The 17,670-nt window shown below is 55.6% G+C and overlaps 1 protein-coding gene across 2 annotated transcripts; it reads right to left on the bottom strand.

Moving 5' to 3' along the window:
* Positions 1–2,945: 2,945 nt before the first annotated feature.
* On the bottom strand, positions 2,946–17,183 carry QPRT (quinolinate phosphoribosyltransferase). 2 transcript variants are annotated; one of them, XM_032327860.1, is made up of 4 exons: positions 17,075–17,183; positions 4,318–4,853; positions 3,338–3,469; positions 2,946–3,256 (listed from the first exon to the last, which is right to left on the bottom strand). In XM_032327860.1, the coding sequence occupies exons 1-4, from the start codon at positions 17,085–17,087 to the stop codon at positions 3,044–3,046; spliced, it is 894 nt and encodes a 297-aa protein (XP_032183751.1). In that variant the 5' UTR covers positions 17,088–17,183; the 3' UTR covers positions 2,946–3,043. The 2 variants fall into 2 exon arrangements, with proteins under 2 accessions (XP_032183751.1, XP_032183750.1); XM_032327859.1 differs by having other exon boundaries at positions 2,947–3,259.
* Between the last annotated feature and the right edge of the window lie 487 nt (positions 17,184–17,670).

The raw sequence follows: 17,670 nt of genomic DNA, 5'->3' as shown, positions 1-17,670 counted from the left end.
GGGGCCTGGCCCAGCTCTCCTCGGCTCACTCCTGAGCAGATGCTCGGGTGCACTCGGGCCTCCCCGGCGGCTGTCTCTGGAACCCAGCAGGGAAGGCGGTGGGCTCGCGGTGCCCTCTGGTGGCCATGAGGGGACGGGACACTGGGGTCGTCCTAGGTACAATTATTTTTATTGTCCATTTCTTCCAACCCTGCACCCCCACGAGACTATAAAGTCCACGGGGACAGGGACTTGTGTCTGTTTACTCATTGTTGATTATCCAGTGTCTAGAATAGTGCCTGGACCATAATAGGTGTTCAATGCACATTTATTGAGCAGGCGGCTGGCAGGTTGCCAACCCTGCTCCACCACTTTGTGGATGTAGGACGCTGAGCAGCTCTCTGAACCTCCTACGTCCTCAGTTTCCTCACGGGGAAGATGGGGACGCCCACGCTCACCCCTCACCAGCATGGAGGGAAAGAGACTTGCCCGGACGGAGCAAGGGTGCTCAGTCAATGCGCGTCCCCTTCTCGCCCACCAGCCAGCGCTGCTGAAGAATTCTATGCCGACCGCGGCACCCAGTTGGATGGGCACATTTGCCGTGATGAGCACGGGCCTCCGCTGGGCACGGGGCAGCTTGGGGAAATCCCCCAAACCTAATCCCAGGCTGGCCAGGGAAGAAGGAAGCGGAGCCGGCTAGGGTGCTCCCGGTAAGGTATGAGAGTCCTCCTCTTCCTATCCCTCTCAACCTCTGGCCCCCACCCGCACATCCACACCCAACTCTTCCTACCGCCCTCAACCCACGGGGCTCCATCTGCCCTCTGGGCCTTTGCACACACTGCTTCCCCTGCCTGCATTCCCTCGTCTCCAGCCCCATTGCCACGACCCACATTCGAGGCTCCGAGGGGCAGCATCACCCTCATCCTGGGCTCCCTGAAGCCGCCGCGGCCCCCTCACATGCATCCTTGTGCAGTGGACTCGGTCTACACTGCAAATATGCTTATCTCACTTTCCAGCTTTAGGCCGATTGTTCTCGGAATCGAGTCCAAGTCCTCCGACCTACCATCTTGTGGTCTGGACCCAGCCCAGCTCCAAGCCATCTCGTCTCTCCTGATCCTGTCTTCAAATCTTCCACCAAACAATCCAAGCCATTTCCTACCTCCGAGCCTGGCAGTCCCTTCTGCCTGGAAATCCACTCCCTTGCAAGCAAGCCATGTGCTACTTTTGCCTGCCCAGGATCCCTTTCCTTTTCCTCGGATAATGGGAACCCCTCCCAGCTCTCGGATCTGGAGGTGCCCATCGGGCTGACCCATTGCCGCCTTTGAGGGTGAGCTTGATCCCCAGCCTTCTAGAGTGTTTTTTCTTTTCTTTCTTTTTTTTTTTTTTTTTGTTAAGATTTATTTATTTATTTGAGAGAGAGAGAGGGAGGGAGAAAACACAAGCTGGGGAAGCAGCAGCAGGAGAGAGAGAAGCAGGCTCCTTGCTGAGCAGGGATCCCGATGCGGAGCTGGATCCCAGAACCCCAAGATCATGACCTTGAGCAGAAGGCAGCCGCTTAACGGGCTGAGGCACCCAGGCACCTCTAGAGTTCTTTCTCCTTTCTTAACGGGGTGCTGTGGATGCAGCACATTCCCAGGTGGCTGCAGCCCACTGCTCTCCATCTTATTCCAGCTTCTCCCATTTATTTTATCTGCTTGGGTCCTGGAGGCACCAGATTCCTGGTACACGTCTCCCTTCTGCCTCTGTCAGGCTCTGATTCCCTCCTAGATCCCAAGTGTTTTGCCTTCCCATTCCTACTGTGTCCGTGAATCCTGATTTGCTTATCTTGATGCCCAGAAGTGCCCCTGGTTCTGTGGGCATTCAGCGATGCCCCTTGGGGGCTGAGGAGCCGAGGCTCAGAGATCTAACTAAGTTCCGTGGAGCCGGGAAGTCTGTCTCACTGAGCATGACTCTTTTCCCTGGAGAAAGAACAGGAGGCCCCAGTGCGTATTAAAAGCACAGGTGCAGCCCCAGGGGGTGTCTCTGGGCTGTGTCCTGGGAGAATGGTCCCTTCAGGTCAGGGCATCACCAAAGGCAGTGGCTCACCACTTCTACCCGGTATCTTTGCTAGATTCATCCCCACTGTGTGCTCTGAGCCTGCCCACAGCCGTGGCTCACACATAATTGCTGTGTGAGGGATGGTCTTGGCTTGTTTGCGCCTTTCACATCTGAGATGAGCTCATTGCTTTCTTGATCTGCCCCATTCCTGGCAAGGGTCTGTAGGATTGAGGAAGGGGCCAAGGGATAGGTTACCTCCACTGAGGCAGACTGGGACCCGCAGCCTCCCCCTGGGAAAGGAGCTTTGTGGATGAGCTGTTTCCCTCTCCTTCTGGCAAAGGGCAGAGAAGACCGTGGGTTCTGGGAGCGGAGTACCTCTCCAGACTGGAGTCTTTCCAGGAAGAGTCACCTCAGTTACCACTTGTCCTGGGGAGCTCTCCTGTCGCGTTTCCTCCCAGAGACAGCCTAGAAGGGTAGGGAGGCCAGACAAGAGCGAGCAAGCACTCGGGTGTGTAGGAGAGGGGAGGCTGGATCTAGAGCCTCCGTTTAGACCCTTGAGTCCTGACTTAGCAGGAAAGGAAGTCTGACAAGTGAATGGGGACCTCCACCTGCCCCACCCCCTTACTCCCTCAACTGGCCTTTGCTCCAGCCCCCGCTACCCTGTGCACTATGGAACCAGAACCGAGAGAGCACCAAATGGACGGTGCATGCTGGAGTCTGTTGGGGACCCCAGAAGTGAATGGGCAGCTTCTCACCTCCTGCCAGAGGTGAGAGGCAAAACACTTAATAACCAGTACAACACGGGCACCAACCACGTAGCATGTTCCAGCTGAACCTCAGAACTGATGCCACGAATGCTCAAATATAAGATGACATTGACCATAAAATGTATTTCCTATCACTGGAAAAACTTGTCAGTGGAATTATGACTAATACCTGCTTTCTTTCTTTCTTTCTTTTTAAAAGGTTTTATTTAAGAGAGAGCGTAGCCACGGGCAGGGCAGGGTTAGAGGGAGAAGTCGATGAGCTATGGTAAGGCAGGGTACACGGGAGCGGTCCCTTCAGCAAACAGCTTGAGGGAGAAATCCAGGGCGGGGGCAGCCTGGGTCAGCATCCCCAGAGAGATGACGTCGATGTGGGGCCCGCAGAACCGAGGCAGGTTGACCAGCGTGATGCCCCCGCTGGCCTCCACGCCCACACCCGGGAAGCGGGCCTTCAGCGCGGCGGCCGTGGGGTGCAGCTCCTGCGGGGACACAAGCCAAGGGGAAGTGAGGGTTCCCCGCGCGGCCGCTTCCCCCCCGGGAAGCAGAGCCTGCCTCACCTCGGGCTTGAAGTTGTCCAGCAGGACGAGGTCCGCGCCCGCCTCGGCCGCCTCCACAGCCTCCTGCAGGCTGCCGCACTCCACCTCCACCTTCAGGGCGAAGTCGGCCGCCTGCCGCGCGCCCCGCACCGCCTGCGGGGCAGATGGGGAAGGGGACAGTGAGGACGGCGGCCCTGGGGTGGACAGTGGGGCCAGGCAGCCCGGCGGTTTCTCTCGCGCGAGGGGAAACCACATGGAATGACCGCTCGGGTGATCGGAAAAGTGGCCAAACACCAGCCGTATGGGCCGCGGGACGGGAGTTCGGTTTGACTCGAGAACACGGACCCTGGAAGGGGCTCTTTCTGCCCAGGGGTCCTGTCCTCCTGCTGTAATAAAAACGCCTTCTTGCACCGAGAACAAGACAAAAATAAATCAATAAAACTGGAAGGCGTCTTCGAGAACATTTTTACCTGGGAAACCTGTCCAGGGAGCTAGGGTGACCTGCCCAAGGTGCCAGCGCCACCAACCCCAGGGTCCCCGGCAGCAGGCCCTTCGCTTTTGAACATCAGAGCAGGTCCCCGAGCCCTGGTAGAGAACAGACGGCCCCTCGCCCATTCCGCGGATAAAGCTCCCGGATAAGAGGGATCAAGGGGGTCCAGCGGTGCCTGGGGGGCTGAGGGGGTTAAAGCCTCTGCCTTCGGCTCAGGTCATGGTCCCAGGGTCCTGGGATCGAGCCCCGCATCGGGCTCTCTGCTCAGCAGGGAACCTGCTTCCTCCTCTCTGCCCACCTCTCTGCCTACTTGTGATCTCTGTCCCTCACATAAATAAATAAAATTTTTTAAAAAAATTAAAACAAAATTAAAACAAAAGGGGGTCCAGCAGCCCCGCCTCCCAGGCCACCACTGTTCCCCAGGGCGAGGTTGGGGGGGCGGGTCCCCAGTAGAGCAGGGCAGCGGCTGGGAGACCCGAGCGGGCTGGGGCAGGAGCGCGGCCGCACGTACCTCTGCCACGCCGCCCGCGGCCACCACGTGGTTGTCCTTCACCATCACCAGCCCCCCTAGGTCGTAGCGGTGGGCCTTGGCGCCGCCCACCAGGAGCCCGTACTTCTCCACCAGCCGGAAGCCGGGCGTGGTCTTCCTGGTGCCCGCCACGTGCCCGGCCCAGCCCGCCTCCCTGGCGGCCTCCACGGCGGCGGCGGCGGCACTGGCCACCCCACTGCAGCGGGCCAGCGTGTTCAAGGCCACCCGCTCCCCCAGCAGCAGGCAGTGGGCGGGGCCGCGGACCTCGGCCACCCTGGCCACAGGCACCAGCTTTGAGCCCTCGGGGAGCAACCAGGAGACCTGGCAGTTGACTCGGGCGAAGATGGCATCGAAGAAGGGCCTTCCAGCCAGCACCCCGGGGGACTTGGCCCACAGGACCGCCTGCGAGGGGGCCGCCCCCGTGACCAGAGCCGCGTGGTTGAGACCCGGGCAGTCCTCTCGGAGCCAGCTGTCGGCCAGGGCGGCCAGCGTGGTGGGGGGCAGCAGCAGCGCCAGGCCTGGGGGCGAGAGACGGAGACGGGGGTCACACTTTGGCTGCCGCTCCGGGAGTCGGGGGTGGCTGTCGAAACATCTAAGGACCAGCGAGACTGGGGGCCCATCAGGGTCAGGAGCTGGGGGTCCCGGGAGAGGGCCTTGTCGACTGAGGTGGTCGGATTAAGTAAATAAAAACACGGGACACCGAGGTAGATTTAAATTTCTGGCGAACGTCAGAGGTTTTTATGTTTTTGGTTTTAAGTATAAATGATACTTACAACATACTTACACTTAAAAGTTATCTGTTGAGTATCTGAAATTCAGATTTAACGGAGTGGCCTACAGTCTGCGGTAAACCTGGACAGATAGTGGCCGACGGAAGGAGAAGACCCCTGAGCCACCGGCTGCCTTTGCCGCTGGCCAGGCAGGACGCCAGTGGACAGCGGTGGAGACTGAGTAAAGGCAAGCAGGCTGAGGTCACAGCAAATGGGCGGCAGGGTCTGACCCCCCGCGCTGCACGGCCGTGGCTGTGGGTTCTTCTGCCTTTGCACCTCCTGCGTGGAGCACCCCGCCCCCACACCCAGTGTCTCAACGAGCCGGCCTCTCTCTAGAGATGGGGTCTGTACAAGGAACGTGCAGGGGAAACGGCTTGAGCGGTTGCTCTGGGAGGCACAGCTTCAGGAGCGTGGGCGAGTCCTTTCCGCGTAAGAAAAAGACTCGGCCGGGGCGCCTGGGGGGCTCAGTGGGCTAAAGCCTCTGCCTTCGGCTCAGGTCATGATCCCGGGGTCCTGGGATCGAGCCCCGCGTCTGGCTCTCTGCTTCCCCTCTTCTCTCTCTGCCTGCTGCTCCGCCTACTTGTGATCTCTCTCTTTCTGTCCAAAAAAAGAGTAGCGCCGACGGCGGCCCTTTCCGCGGCCGTACAGCGGTTAACCCGCTGTCAGGTCTGTTGGACGGGCGGGTGAGCTCAGGCACGGCGCGACATCGCCACCTATCGGCCACGAGAAGACCTGCAGCCTCGAGAGCTCGAGCCCGGACGGACGCGGCGGAGGAGGGGAGATCCCGGATGGCATCAACAGGATGGCCCGCTGGGCGATTTACTGGTCCCTATGTTGGGCGGTTTTGTTTCGCTTCCTCACTCTTGCTCCAAGCTGAAGTTAAGACCAGGCGTTCTGGCTTGATCTACTCTCAGAACAGGGCTCTTGTTGCCCAACCTTTCTCCCCCAAAGCCAAGCACCCAGTTTTCACCTCCCCCAGCACCGGGGATGGTACCTGGGCCTTCTTTCCCACATTCTGCTCCAAGTGGCTTCCATTCCTGGCCCAGAGCCAGCTGTGCCCTGGCCGCTGGGAACAGTCAGTAAAAGCGACAAAGTCGTGGTTCCTATCTCCACTGTTCACCAGCCAGCCAGGACATACAGACCCCGGACATACAGCAGAGATGCCGAAGCTCCCACTCCATCCACACCAGGTCCAGTGATGTTTGCTTTTTTTTTTTTTTTTTAAGATTTTATTTATTTATTTGGCAGAGAGTGAGAGAGCCGGGGGAGCAGGAGCGGGAGAAGCAGTTCCCCGCTGAGCGGGGAGCCTGATGTGGGGCTCCATCCCACGACCCTGAGATCATAACTTGAACTGAAGGCAGACTTCAGTTGCTGAAGTCTCAGACTTCACACTGAGCTGAAGGCTTAACCCACGGAGCCACCCAGGCGGCCCTGATGTCTGTTTTTTAAAGTGAAGTGAATCCTTCAGCTGTGAGACCGTGAGAAACAAACCGTGAAGCACCTCCACGACGAAATTCCGCTCAGCACTAAAGGAACCAGCTACAGACATACACAGTAGGGACGCGTTTCGAACGTATTATTCTAAATCAAGAAGCCCGATTCTAAAGGCTACGTGCTATTTGAGTTCGTCAGCCATATGACATTCTGGAAAAGGTAAAACCACAGCAAGAGATGAGACTTGTGGTTTCCTAAGAGTGGGGGAGGGGCTGGCCCCAAGGAACGGCACCAGGGAGTCTGAGGTTGGGGCCAGACTATTCTGTATTTTGTCTGTAGTGGTGGCTACACCACTGATGTGTTTGTGAAGACCCACAGAACTATACACAGAAAAGGGTGGACTTTATTCCTTGTAATTATACCTCATTAAAACTGACCTTACAATAAGACGATAAAAACTAAATCACTCTCCCGCCTAAAACCCCGCGTTCATCCCGTTAACTCCAGCTGACCCTTCTCTCCATTTTTCACTGATTCTTTTGACAAATCCTTCTTTTTTTTTTTTTAAGATTATTTATTTATTGTGACCGAGATCACAAGTAGGCAGAGACAGGCAGACAGAGAGGAGGAAGCAGGTTCCCCGCCGAGCAGAGAGCCCAATATGGGGCTTGATCCTAGGACCCCAAGACCATGGCCTGAGCCAAAGGCAGCGGCTCCAACCCACAGGGCCCCTTGACAAATCCCTCTTGAACGCCTGCCCTGTGTCAGCTACTAATTGCTGGGGACAGAGTGGGCAGCTCTCCTTAGCTTTCAGGCCTTAGCCTATGCTGTTCCCAGGCTGTGCCTCTGCCCGAAGTTCCTTCCCTTCCCCTCACCCCAGACGCCCCCATCCACCTCCACTCCTCTTTCAGTCTCCTCTCAGATACCACTTCCTTGGCAGGGGGCTCTTGGAGACCCCCATCAGGCCACGTGCTCAGTCGGCTGCTTGTTCTTCACTTATGCTCTATGCTAGGGGCCAAAATGAGTCATCCCAAGAGAGTTTTCTGCTCCATCCCGAGCGCTAACACACAGAACCACATAAATGTGCTGCTTTGATTGGTCAAGAATGGCTAAATATTGGTGATTTTGTATTGTTTTGCTTAATACTTGGTGTTCAGCGATACTTATCCAGGCAGAGAGACTGCACAGTGGAAGGAATCAGAACCCAGACTCTGGGGCCCTAGGGTCTGGGCTCGGCCACCTTCAGCTAAGTGATCTTGGGCAAGGGACTGAAAGTCTCCGGGGCTTCGAAGGTGCCTCCTTTGTGACAGGGATTAGGAAAATAATCACCTCACAGGGTTTTATTAAAATTAAATGAGTTGCCATCAGCAAAGCTCTCGGGAACACCGGCGCTCGGTAGATGTGTTTGCTCAAGGATGACGGAGCCTCGGCCCAAGGGTCGAGGGAGCACAGAGGAAGAAATGACTAAGTGTCTGTGAGGAGGGAGGAGGTAGTTTTTGTGGCCTTGAAGGATGAGTAATCTTTGCCAGGCAGAGTTATGAGGTGATGGTGTGTGGGGGGGGGGATGGCATTTCGGGCTGAGAGCAGGTGTTTGAGACAAAAAAGCAAGAGTGTAGAGAAATGTTGTAGGCTTCGGGAGAACACCGGGATGGCCAGAGTGAGAAAAGCCTAAACTATTTAGCTGAGCAACTTGGACAGATCTTAGGAGCCATCGCAGAATTTTAAGCACAAAGGGAATTTTTTTTTTTTTAAGATTTTATTTTTTTATTTTTATTTTAAAAGATTTTATTTATTTATTTGACAGAGAGAGAGATCACAAATAGGCAGAGAGACAGACAGAGAGAGAGATGAGGAGAATCAGGCTCCCTGCTGAGCCGAAAGCCCCATGCGGGACTCGATCCCAGGCCCCTGGGATCATGACCTGAGCCGAAGGTAGAGGCTTAACCCACTGAGCCACCCAGGCGCCCCTAAGATTTTATTTTTAAGTAATCTCTACACCCAGCGTGGGGCTTGAACTTACCACCCTGAGATCAAGAGTCCCAAACTCTACCGACTGACCGTCTGAGCCAGTCAGGCACCCCAAGCAAGGGAATTACAGAATGAGGATTTTGTTCTGGAAGGGTCACTTTAGCCACCCACTGGATAGGCTGGGAGGCAAAAGGAGGGGGAGGCCACCAGCCAGACAGAGACAAAGCCCTGACCTTGGGCAGGAACCGTGGGAACAGCAAGCAGGGGCAAAAGCAAGAGCTGTTTCTAAGGCAGGGTCTGCCGGAAGGAGCATCTTATGGGATGTGGAAGCTTTGGGTCTCTGCCACGGGTTTAGCTGCAAACCGCCACACGGCACCAGGCGGGGCAGAGGGTGGGGGCAGCCAGAGGCAGCAACCTGCGCGCCGCTGGGGTGCCAGCCGTGGGCTCCGTGGTTCTCTCTGGTTTTCTCATCTGAAACTCACCACAGGGGATTTCTCCCACTTACAAGCACAGTAAGTGAATGTCAGGGAGGCTCGTGCAGCAGGATGCAGCTGGGCAACAGTGGGAGAGTGGGGAGGGTGGGGAGAGACTTCGGCTCTGCAGATGTTAGGGTTGAAACGCCAGCAGGAAAATGTGCCCTGGCCGTGCCCTGAAGGTGGGTGCTGGCGTCCGGACAGACAGTGGGCGAGGAATGGGGATTCTGGAGCCACCGGCAGACGCGGGTGATGACTAAGCCCGGCAGCGGGTAAGATCAGCGGGTCAGGCAAGAAGAGGAGGGTTCTGGGAAGCACCAGTGTTTAAAAAGAGAAGCAGCACCAGGACGGAGTGGGTGTCTGGAGCCGAGGGTTTCAAGAAGTAGGATGAGAGCAGACGCAAGTAGAAGGAAGCCTGCAGGTGGGCATGAGCCTTAGCAGCGGGGAAGCCCGTGCTGGAGCAGCCGTAGTGCTGTGCGGTGCAGGCAGCAGCCACAGCGTCAGGGTCAAGGACTAGTACATGAGAGGTGGGGAAGTGGAGGTGGTGGTGGTGATCGCTCTTCTTGGCAGAACCGAGAAAGCAGGGATCCACCTGAGATTTTCAGACTCTCTGCTGCTCAGGCCCAGCCCAGAGCCACTGAATCAGAATCTTTCAGGGGGTGGTGCTCAGGCATCGAAGGTTTGGGACAGTCCTCCTACCCCCGTGATTCAGATGCCCATGAGGGTTAAGAACCAATGCTCCCGGGTGCCTGGCAGGCTCAGTTGGTACAGCGTGCAACTGGTGATCTTGGGGTGGTGAGCTCGAGCCCCATGTTGGGTGTAAAGATTACTTAAAAAAAAAAAAAAAAAAAAAGAACCAGTGCTCACATGAGAAACACATATTGTGCCTCCGTTTACATGAAATGTCCAGAAAAGGCAAATCAAGGAGGCAGATGTCAGAACAGTGTTTGCCCGGGGCCGGAAATTAACCTCAAATGGCATGTTGTTGTACTGGAGTGATGGAAATCATCTGTGGAGATGGGCGTGCAACTTCGCAAATTTACCAAAAATCATTAAACGGTTCACTTAGACCAAAGAAGCAAGAACCGACGAGCGGCCAGAGGCAGGAGCCATCTTGGAACACCAGGGAACCAATCAATCCAGATGCTGAGCAACAAAACTCAACGTCAAGAAGAAAGACAACCAGATACTGGGTGCTCCACCAGCACCCAGCAATGCTCTTGCCTAACCAGCTAAGCCAGAGTCGGAGGAGACATCCAGATGCCACGGCCAATTTGTAAGAAAACCAGAGGACGGAGGAACACGTTAAACTCTACCATGGGAACACAGCCAGCAAAGTTCACACCACAGGAAACTAACAGAGGACAACCTCATTTTTCCAACGGACACACTGCAAGGAAAACAAAAGATTAAAAGAATCTCAAAACAGGGGCGCCTGGCTGGCTCAGTCAGTAGAGCATGAGACTCTGGATCTAGGAGTCGTGAGTTCGAGCCCCACGCTGGGTGCAGAGATGACTTGAAAATAAAATCTTCAGGGGCACCTAGGTTAAACGTCTGACTTCCTTCGGTGCAGGTCATGATCTTAGGGTCCTGGGAGGGAGCCCTGCTTTGGGTACCTCCTTCTGCCCAACCTCTCTGCTTGTGCACATTCTCTCTCAAATAGATAAAAATCTTTGTAAAAAATAAGTAAAAATTAAAAGAAATCTTTTTTAAAAAGAGTTATTCATTTATCTGAGAGCAAGTATGCTCAAGAGCACATAGGAGAGGGGCAGAGGGAGAGGGAGAGAGTGTCAACCAGACACGGGGCTCCATCTCACAACCTTGAGGTCACTACCTGAGCCAAAACCAAGAGTTAGAAGCTTAACCGGCTGAGTCACCGGGTGCCACCCACCATCCCCCCCCACCCCCCGCCTAAAGAATCTTAAGACACATGCTAACCAATCAGAACATATGGATCCCATCTGGATCCTAAGTCAAACAAATTGAAACCAAATTAGAGCATTTATGAGACAACTGGAAATCTGGACACTGATTGGATGTTTAATAGCATCAAGGAAATTTTTTATTTTTATTTTTAAAAGATTTTATTTATTTATTTGACAGACAGAGATCACAAGCAGAGAGGCAGGCAGAGAGAGAGGAGGAAGCAGGCTCCCCACCGAGCAGAGAGCCCGATGCGGGGCTTGATCCCAGGACCCTGGGACCATGACCTGAGGAGAAGGCAGAGGCTTTAACCCACTGAGCCACCCAGGTGCCCCATCAAGGAAATTTTTTTAAAAATTTAGATGTAGGGGCGCCTGGGTGGCTCACTCGTTAGGTGTCCACCTTCAACTCAGGTCATGATGGCAGGGTCCTGGAATGGAGCCCCGCCTCGGGCTTCCGTTCATTGGGGAGCCTGCTTCTCCCTGTCTCACTCCCCCCGCTTGTGTTCCCTCTCTCGCTGTGTCTCTCTGTGTCAAATAAATAAATAAAATATTTTTTAAAAATTTAGGTGTAAAAAAAATTTAGTTGTGATCATTGTATTGTAGTTGTCACAAAAAGAAAAGTCCTAAGGGTGTCTGGGTGGCTCAGTGGGTTAAGCCTCTGCCTTCGGCTCAGGTCCTGAGCTCAGGTCCCAGCCCAGGGTCCTGGGATCGAGCCCCGCATCAGGCTCTCTGCTCAGAGGGGAGCCTGCTTCCCCCTCTCTCTGCCTGCCTCTCTGCCTACTTGTGATCTCTCTCTGTCAAATAAATAAATAAAATCTTAAAAATAAAATCTTAAAAGAAAGGAGGGAGGAAGGGGGGAGGGGGGAGGGGGGAGGTGGAGGCTGAGGGGGGGAGAAAGAGCCAAGGCGGGAAGGAGACTGAGGACCCTCATTTGTCAGAGTCGAGGAAAATTTTCCTTAAGATGAGCAAGGCAGCGATTCTCAACCTTGGCTGCCCAACGGAATTCTCTAGGAGGCTCAGCAAAATGCTGCTGCGGGGCCCCAATCCCAGAGATCCCAACGTAACTGGTCTGCACCGTGGTCCCTAGTAGCAGAGCCCAGAGCTTTGGGTCTCTGCCACCCGCAGGCGCCTACCATACGCCAGGCCCTTGCCACGCGGCCTCAGACCTGGCATTTCATCACAAATCCTAACCCCCTTCGACCCATGCAGACCCATGTCATCCTGTCCCCCCGCAGCCTGCCAGGTGGCCCCACCAGCTGGGGTTACTCCTGGAGCTGCAGACCCACTGCACGGCTGCTCTGTTGTGGAGCCAGAATGGGACCCACTCTCTGTTCCATTTGTGAAAAATAAACTCGTCCGGTTGGTCCAGGCCCCCACTCTGCGGCGTTTCCAACAAAAGGGGAGCTTTGAACATAATCTCGTCTCCTTAGCAGCTGCCACTGACGGGAACTTGCGAGAAGGGAGCGCTGTTTGGGCAGGAAGCTGAGGAGACCTGACACTGAACCGGTCATCTGGAGGGGACGCCCTGAACCGGTCATCTGGAGGGGACGGCTGTCACGCCCTGGTCCTCCTTGTCGTTCTTACGTGCGAAAGTTCTCTCAAGGAGCCTGCACGTCCCAGATTAACGTTTCACCCTGTGGGATGTACCCTTGGTCTCGTAGGTGGCTGCCCGAGCTTACTGAAGTCGGCATCTCTGGGGGCAACGCTCTTACCCTGCTGGTGAGGAGGCGAGCTGGCGCAGCCGCTCGGGCAAACAGTAAGGAGCTTCCGCAGAAAGTTAAAAATAGAGCTACCCTGCCACCCAGCTATCACAGTACTAGGTATTTGCCCCAAAGATACAGATGTAGTGCCCTGAAGGGGGCACCTGCACCCCAATGTTTAGAGCAGCGTTGTCCCCAATAGCCGAACTCTGAGAAGAGCCCAGATGTCCATCGACAGAAGAATGGATAAAGAAGATGTACACACACGCGCGCACACACACACGCACACGTACACACACTGGAGTATTTTTGTTTTTTTAAGATTTCACTTACTTATTTGACACAGAGACAGAGATCACCTGCAGGCAGAACAGCAGGCAGAGAGGGCAGCGGAAGCAGGCTCCCTGCTGAGCAGAGAGCCCGTTGCGGGGCTCGATCCCAGGACCCGGAGATCATGACCCGAGCTGAAGGCAGAGGCTTAACCCACTGAGCCACCCAGGCGCCCCGTACCCTTCTTTCTTTACAAATAATGTAAAAAACAGATAAAAGTGATGACTCTGGCAGAATATAGGAAAATTTTCCCTCATGTCCACTGTTGCTGTTCTGTCTGGATGGCTGACTGTTGTTTACTGTGTTTCCATGCGGCCCTCCCTGGATGGTGGCTCGGGGCCGTGAGACGGGGCCAGAATCAGAACCCCCACACCTTCCTCTTTACCTCAGTCACTGACCTCGTTCCTGTCTGCGGTGGACGGGTGTATGCGGAGGCTCTGGGAACGTCCCCAAGATGAGTATAGCAAGTGTTTGCTCTTACTTCTGTGCCCTGTGCCCGTGGCTATGGGGCTGGTATGTTTTCCAACTAAAACCGAGTCAGCGAGGGGGTGCCTGGAGGGCTCAGTCGGTGCAGCATGCAACTCTCGATCTCGGGGTCGTGAATTCGAGCCCCATGGTGGGTGTAGAGATTACTAAAAGTAAATACATAAACTTAAAAAAAAATGGTTCTTCCCAATTTACATGAAAAAAAAAATCAACTCAGAAGTTGTCCATTTTGGGGCGCCTGGGTGGCTCAGTGGGTTAAAGCCTCTGCCTTCGGCTCGGGTCATGATCCCAGGGTCCTGGGATCGAGCCCCACATCGGGCTCTCTGCTCGGCTGGGAGCCTGCTTCCCTTCCTCTCTCTCTGTCTCTCTCTCTCCCTGCCTCTCTGCCTGCTTGTGATCTCTGTCTGTCAAATAAATAAATAAAATCGTTTAAAAAAAAAAAGTTGTCCATTTTAAAGTTTTCACATTCCTAAATTTTTCTTAAAACAGGTGTGCGCTACCATTCGTCTAGGATAGAATCTGGAAGGACATAATGTCTAATAATAATGACGGCTAACACAGGGATGCCTGGTGGACTCCGTCGAAGTGTGCGACTCTGGATCTTGGGGTTGTGAGTTTGAGCCTCGCACTGGGGGCGGAGGTCAGACAGATAGACAGAAAGCAGCTGACACTCTCGCGGCCCTTCTGAAATCCTGTGCCAAGCATCTTACATATATGGGCACACCCAATCCTCACAACGACCTCGAGAGGTGGGTCCCATTGCTTTCCTCATTTTACAGATGAGGAAGCTGAGACAGGGAGAAGCCACATAACATACCTGAAGTTCACAAAGTTCACACAGCTGGGAAGTGGGGGGTCAGGTCATGCACTCAGGCAGGATGGCCCCAGAGTCCCTCACTGACCCCACCCCGCCCACCGCCGTCATCTAGCACTAAGTGGTTTTTTTAAACTGCTATGTGCTTATCATGTCAACATTTGCAGAGTTCTGTGAGCCACACCCATGGTTCCAGGGCTCTGGCCCGGGTGTGTGGGAACATCGGGGTCGGGAGTCAGAAGCCCCTGGGCTGGGGGACAACCTGGCTGGCTCAATCAGCAGAGCATATGACTCTTGATCTCCGGGTTGCGGGTTCAAGCCCCATGATAGGTGTAGAGATTACTTAAAAAAAAGAAAAAAGAAAAAAATCTTAAAAACAATGTTTAGGGGCACCTGGGTGGCTCAGGTGGTTAAGCGTCTGCCTTTCGCTCAGGTCATGATCACAGGGTCCTGGGATCGAGCCCCGCATTGACTCCCTGCTCGACGGGGAGCCTGCTTCTCTCTCTCTCTCACTTTCAAATAATAAATACATAAATAATTTTTCAAAGAAAAGGAAAGGAAAGCCATCACAGGGCCACAATGAGGAGGGAAAGAGGTGACTCGCCCATGTCTAGACAGATGTCTCTAAACCCTGGTGTGTGACCCTGGCCGCCTTGGTCTTCCTGCTATTTATTTGTTGATCCATTGGGCTGACACCAGATGGAGACAGAGGCCGGTAAGCCCTGCAGCTTCCAGCTAAAGTTCTTTCCTTATCAACCCTTCTCTCCCCAGAGAGGAGAAATGACCTCCAAATAGGGCCCAACCGGACTGCCCATCACGCCAGTGGTAAACCGACCTACAGAATTTCAAAGCGGATTGCTTCATTGGAGTAGCGAGAGAGAGGGCTGAGCCACAGGAGGAGGCCAGATGGGGCGGGCCCTGAATGATGGAACGCGTGAGGCCTTTGTTCAACAGGCAATGGGAAAATCTCGAAAACTTTTGGTCAGAAGTCACTTGAAGTGTAGATATTTAAACTGTGACTGATGTTCTTGAAAGATACTAGACGGAGGCTCTCGCAATAGCCGGGGCAAGGAGCAGCGGCCTGGGGAAGGGCGGTGAGGGCCCCGCTCCCAGTGCCGTCAAAGCAAGAGCAGAGCACCGGCGCGCACGTGCACACACACGCACACGCACACACGCGCACGCACACACGCGCACACACGCGCGCACACGTACACGCACACACACGCACACACACGCACACACACATGCACACACGCGCACACACACACGCACACACGCGCGCACACACACAACCAGACTGGCTGGCACCTGCCCCGCCCCACCGACACTTCGGCCACGTCCGTCCTCTGGTCTTTGCCCACCTGCCTGCCATCTGCTTTGCCCCAACTCTGCCCTCTCCCCTCCTTGGCCCCATGTCCCCAGCTGTCACCCCATCCCTTTGACTTGTCTACTCCCTCCAGGGCTTAGTTCCCGTGGGGTCAGCGACCCAGTGCCGCAGGGAGTTGCACACACGTCCCCCAGTGAAGGCAGCCTGAAGCAAACACCTTACCCCAGAGGGAGGAGGGAACAGAAAGGGAAGAGGTTTTGGGGGCGCTCAGGTGACGGGAAGTGCCGAGGACAGGGCCACTGTCCGGATACTGGGGTGTGAGGGAGAATGGGCTGTCAGAGAGGACCCGGCGGTTGCCTGTCCAGTAGGAGGACGCAGAGGCAGGAACAGAAACAGAGCGGGTAGGGGCCGGTCTCCGAGTCTGACAGCCCAGGGAGATGTCCCGGTGGAGACGGACTCACAAGGCTTCCGAGGATGGAAGCGGGATCTGGCGGCGCCGGACGCAGGGAGTCCGTGTCCGAACGAGGACCCCGAGGGGCTTCTGTGCAGCAGGCTCTTTAGGTGTCTTATCCCACTGAACCCTCCCCACAACCCAAGGGGAGGCAAGGTTTTCACCTCGTCCCTGAGGGAACCGACGCACAGCGCAGGGCCAGGAGAAGCAGGTCATGTGGCCGCAGGTGGCAAGGGATTGAACTTGAGCCCAGGCTCCGACTCTGAGGTCATTTCTAATCCAAGAGCTCCTTGGAACCCCCCTGAAAGCTGGTTCCACAGGCCAGCCGGACGTTCCAGATGTGTGGGGCCAGCAGGAGCCCCAAGCAGGGGAGGCAGGTCAGAGCTGGGGAAGCAGCAGCCCAGCGAGGGGAAAGGGAAAATGCAGGGAGCTTAGAAGGGGCTTCCGGTCTTCCAGGCACCGGCCAGATAGTTGTTTGTCCTCACAGCCCTGAGAGCTGGGAACTAAAACCGTCATTTTACAGATGCACGGAGAAGGGGCTCTAAGAAGTCAGGTGACCTGTCTGAGGTCACACGGCAGGTTCGTGGTGGAGCCGGGTTCAGACACGAGCCTTGTGACTCCAGACCCTGGCTCTGTCATCGCACACGGGACCTCCTTAGTGGCGCTCCCACCCCAGGCAGCGACCCTGGGCTCAAGCCCCCTCCCCCACCGGCCGCAGCAGGGACAGGACTTTGCCTCCCCTGCCCCCGCTGCTAGCAAGGGCCAAAGTCCGGCGCTGCTCCCCAGACAGGGCCTCCTCTAGACCACCTGGACCGTACTTCTCCTGGGATTCAAGCCCCTTCCTCCCCAGAACTCACTGGGGACTACAGAACGAGAAGAAGCTTTCTGAAGCCAGAAGTGCTTGGGGCTCAGAGAGGTTGGAGGCTGATGGGGGCAGAGAGTAGGTGGGCAGGAGGACAATGGGTTTTCTGGGAATGCGGGAGGGGAGTGGGGGCAGGCAGGCTGGGGGACATGGTGACACAGGCAGGGACAGGGAAGAGAGGCCTGGGAAGCTCTCTTACCTTCAGGGTCCATGAGGGCTCGGAGGCGCAGGGCTGGTGTGTCCACTGCTCAGATCCCGTGTCCCCAGAGGCCCAGAGTGGGGGTGGGGCTGCCAGAGGAAGGAGGAAGGGGCCGGCCCGGCCCGCCCTTCCCCAGTTCTCTGGAGCTCCCTCCTGCCCACTCCCAGGACCCCTGGTGGCTGGACCTGCCGGACATACCTCCTCCTTTCGCTTTCTATGCAGCGCAGGAGGAACTGGCGCTTGTCTGACTCGAAGTCCCCGCTTCCCTGAGCCAGAAGCCCAGGTCCCTCCATGCACCCAGCCTTCCAAAGGCTGTGAGGCTGCTGCTGCTGTGCTGGGAAGCTTCTGGGCGCACTAGGAGACTCATGAGCCTTAGCCCTGGGTCCAGACTTTAATTCCATCGTTTTTGATCTTGGATACCTTTTTACCTTTTCTGAGCCTCCGTTTCCTTAGCTGTAAGATGGGATAATTCCTCCTTCGCTGGCTCAACAGATACTCAAATGAGAAAATCCTGTGGACGACAGAGCAGAAACCGACACCTCCTCTCCTTTAACTCCTCTTCCCGAGGTCCGTCTTGCGTCCTGCGCTTTGCTAGC

Source organism: Mustela erminea, chromosome 20 (genome assembly GCF_009829155.1).
Source record: "Mustela erminea isolate mMusErm1 chromosome 20, mMusErm1.Pri, whole genome shotgun sequence".
NCBI classification, from domain to species: domain Eukaryota; kingdom Metazoa; phylum Chordata; class Mammalia; order Carnivora; family Mustelidae; genus Mustela; species Mustela erminea.
This window is presented reverse-complemented; position numbering and strand designations above follow the sequence as displayed.